We start from the raw sequence: 3648 nt of genomic DNA, 5'->3' as shown, positions 1-3648 counted from the left end.
GTCTTTCCCCATTGCAGGGATCTGTGTGGCTGACCCCTATGAGATAAAAGTAATGAAAAATTTTTTCATCGACCTCCATGTGCCCTACTCTGTCGTGAGGAATGAGCATGTGGAAATCCGGGCTATTCTCTACAACTATTGGGACCAAAACCTTAAGGTAAGCTCACCGCCTCATGGGGCTCTGCAATGGACCTGAGGTGTCAATGCTTTGACAGACAGCCAAACCGAAACAAAATGGTGGAAGGCTTGTTCTTCTACGGCCTGATCCCTTTGGGGCTGGAAACCCTGGTCTCCCATTGACCTTGTTGAGTGCTCAGCACCTTGCAGGATCAGGGCTATGGAATCCACCCAGTTAAGAACATAAGAATGGTCATACTGGGTCAGACCAATAGTCCATCTATCCCAGTATCCTGTGTTCTGACAGCGACAAGTGCCAGGTGCTTCAGAGGGTGTCATGGACTCACAGATTGTGCCCACTCTTGGCTCCGTGCGGTTTGTGGGGGGGGTCCCTTTCAGTGTGACAGGCCTTTTCCCGGGGGTCCACTCTCTCTTGGGGTTAAGCCCCTCCACCTCCTGGAGCCACACCTCTCTGAGCCTTAGCACACCTGTTTCTCACCATGGGCCCCCTCCAGGGAGTCCACTCACTCTGGAATCCCGGGGCCTCCACCCCCCGAAGGGGACGATGCAACCCTGTTCTCTAGACCGGAGTGACTCTCATCCAGCGTAAAACAGGAGAGTTTATTGAGCGTCTGCACACAGCACAGGAAACTCTCAGGGCCTTAGGCCTGGCCTCCCTCAACACAGCACATCCAAGTCTCCCCCCATCCAGGTGGGCTCTGCCTGCTCCCCCTCTCCAGCCCCGAGCCCCCCTGCTTCCCAGCTGGGCATCTGATATCACCAGCCCCAAGCCCCACCTCTGTCCATTGTCTTCGATCCAGGTAAACAGGGTCGTAAACAGGGTCTCCTGGGCCTCCTCTCCTCTCTTCTGTCCTCTGGCCCCCTCTGGCTGGAACTGGCTGGTTAGGTCACTGGAGTCTTCTCTTCGCAGCCCATTGTCTTCCCACTGGTCAGAACCGGCTATGACTCCTGAGCTGGGCCTCCGGGTCACCAGTCGCTGGGGTCTCCATTCTCCAGGCCATTGGCTGGGGTCCCAAGTTCCCTTGCCGGTCCGCTGTAACAACAAACTCCCTCTCCCATCACCTCGTTAAACCCTTAGCACCTGGGGAAACTGAGTCCCACCCCCAGAGGAAAACCAAGAAACTCCCCCATAGGAAACAAGGAAAACCAAGAAACTCCCCCACTTCGTCACAGAGGGAATGAACCAAACAGGTAATCATCAAGTGATCCATCCCTTCTTCTTTGAGTGCTTGTTCACGTCCATTCCAATTAGGTGTGCGCCTGCGTCGTGTGCACAGACATCGGAAACTTTTCCCCTTAGCAGCTCCTGTTGGGGCGGCAGAGGAGCCCCCTAGAGTGGCACCTTTATGGTGCTGTATATAGTACCCTGCCGGCCCAACCCCACTTCAGTTCCTTCTTACCCTCCGTGGCGGCATTGGAACGTGGTCTCTCACTTGCGAGTGATCCCTTAGCAATCTAGTTTTACCAGTTAGACAGTTTGTTGTTAGGTAGTTAATACGTTAGTTAGGTACAGTTTAGTTAGAGGTGACTGGGATTTAGTTCCAGCCACCAGCCTTGGGCTGCGGGGAATGCCCAGGGGTTTAAAGCTTGCTGGGCCTCAAATCTGTGAGTAGGTACCAGGTGAAGGGCTTTCTGCTGACTCACACTGGTAGCTAGACCAGGTGGGTCTCATTACTTCCACTCAGGAACACCACAGGCTGAGGGCCTCTCTGAGGCAGGACAGAACTAGAGGGGGTCCTGAAGAGCCGCTCAGGAAGGAGGTCAGGATACGGTCTTGTGCGTTGTAAATACAGTCCTGTCTGTTATTTATTAAGATTAAAGGCAAACTCCAGTCAGAGGGTACATTTTGGATCAATGCCCTACAGTGTCATGGTGTGCAGAGTAGACTGCCTGCTCATGAATCTCTGTTCTCTTCTCAGGTCCGTCTGGAGCTGCTGCACAATCCAGTTTTCTGCAGCTCATCCACTTCCGAGGCTAAATACCAGCAGATCCTTGACATCAAAGCCAAGTCCTCCCTGGCTGTGCCATTAGTGATTGTCCCGTTGCAGCTGGGATCTCACAACATTGAGGTCAAGGCAGCAGTGTGGGACAGTTTTCTTTCTGATGGCGTGAAGATGAAACTGAAGGTTGTGGTAGGTATCAGATGACGGGGCGGGGGGGGGGGGGGAAGATGTCCGCTGGAGGGCAAGAGGCTGGAGGCCAGATTGGCTGGCTTCTGGAATCGGTGCTGTACTTTAACCTGTTAAATTAACACTCTGCATCTCCATCCTCATCCCACTTCCTCCCCTCCCCTGTGGCAACTACAGCAGGGCTGGGGCTGGCCTAGTTATCTTGCACTCGATCCTCTGAGCCGTCATATAAGAGACCTAGGTTCAGTTCCTCAGGCCCAGGGTCTTGCTCCTTGGACCAGCGGGTGCTGGAATCAATGCAGACTCAGTGCACCCAGGGAGAACCTCATATCACTCGGCATAGAGAGCTGAGCAAAGGAGCAGCATTGATGGGTTGTGAAGGGTGTCCCATTGGCCTGCCCCAGGAGATCACTGTAATGCTGGGTGAGAGGAAAATCCTCCAGTGAAGATCAAGGAGTAGAAAAGTCCTTCAGGGAGGTCACAGAGCAATGATGGAATGAATTGAGCTTCTCACTTTCTCGCCCTGCCAGACTCTGTAGGGCAGATTTATAAGAACATAAGAACGGCCATACTGGGTCAGACCAAAGGTCCATCTAGCCCAGTATCCTGTCTTCCGACAGTGGCCAATGCCAGGTGCCCCAGAAGGAATGAACAGAACAGGGAATCATCAAAGTTATCCATCCCTTCGCCCATTCCCAGCTTCTGGCAAAAATTCCTCCCATTCATCTGTGGTGGAATCAGTGGTGTTACAATAGGGATGAATTTGGCCTAGGGACTTCTCCTTGGATGCATCCTAACCAGGATCCAAAACGAAAGGGGACGCTGCCTGAGGTTGAGGACAGAGTCCAGACTTACTGGGATGGAGCCTGATCTCAGTTTCACTTGAGCGCTGACTTCCAGTGGAGTCACTCCTGATTCACGCTGATCTCAAGATCAGCAAGTCGCTCACCTTTTCCTACTGCTCTTCATTGTCTCTGAATGCTACTGTGCTTAGTATGCTCTTGTCATTCCTTTCTAGCCGGAAGGGATGAGGATGACCAAAACCATTCTCTCTGTCGTATTGGATCCATCTGCGAAAGGAGCAGGTGAGTAGCCGTACTGCTTTGTGTTTACATGGTGCCTCTCAAAGAATTCCACAATCTATATCTAAGTGAGGGCATCTCTGTTTTTGGAGCCCTTGTATCTAACCCAAACCCTTAACCGAATCTGCAGCAAACTTCCCTGAAAAATTCTACCCTGGCATCCGATCGTGCGTGGGAGATTTCAGAGGGATTGGTTTAGTGTTGACTGAGATGGAGGTCAAAACCAGGCTCATCGCTGACTAGTATCAGCACTATGCAGAGCAATTCAGCTGCCACTGAAATGCAGCCACCTCTGCCTG

The 3648-nt window shown here is 52.4% G+C and overlaps 1 protein-coding gene across 1 annotated transcript; it reads left to right on the top strand.

Moving 5' to 3' along the window:
- Positions 1-21: 21 nt before the first annotated feature.
- Positions 22-3352, top strand: LOC112118889 (complement C3-like; the record flags this gene model as incomplete). Its single annotated transcript, XM_024217375.2, has 3 exons — positions 22-157; positions 2058-2270; positions 3286-3352. Coding segments are annotated over exons 1-3 (385 nt in total), but the record flags the coding sequence as incomplete, so codon positions are not given.
- Between the last annotated feature and the right edge of the window lie 296 nt (positions 3353-3648).

The sequence above is a fragment of the Terrapene carolina genome, unplaced genomic scaffold, assembly GCF_002925995.2.
Source record: "Terrapene carolina triunguis isolate 2854851 unplaced genomic scaffold, T_m_triunguis-2.0 Scaffold32763, whole genome shotgun sequence".
NCBI lineage: Eukaryota > Metazoa > Chordata > Testudines > Emydidae > Terrapene > Terrapene triunguis.
This window is presented reverse-complemented; position numbering and strand designations above follow the sequence as displayed.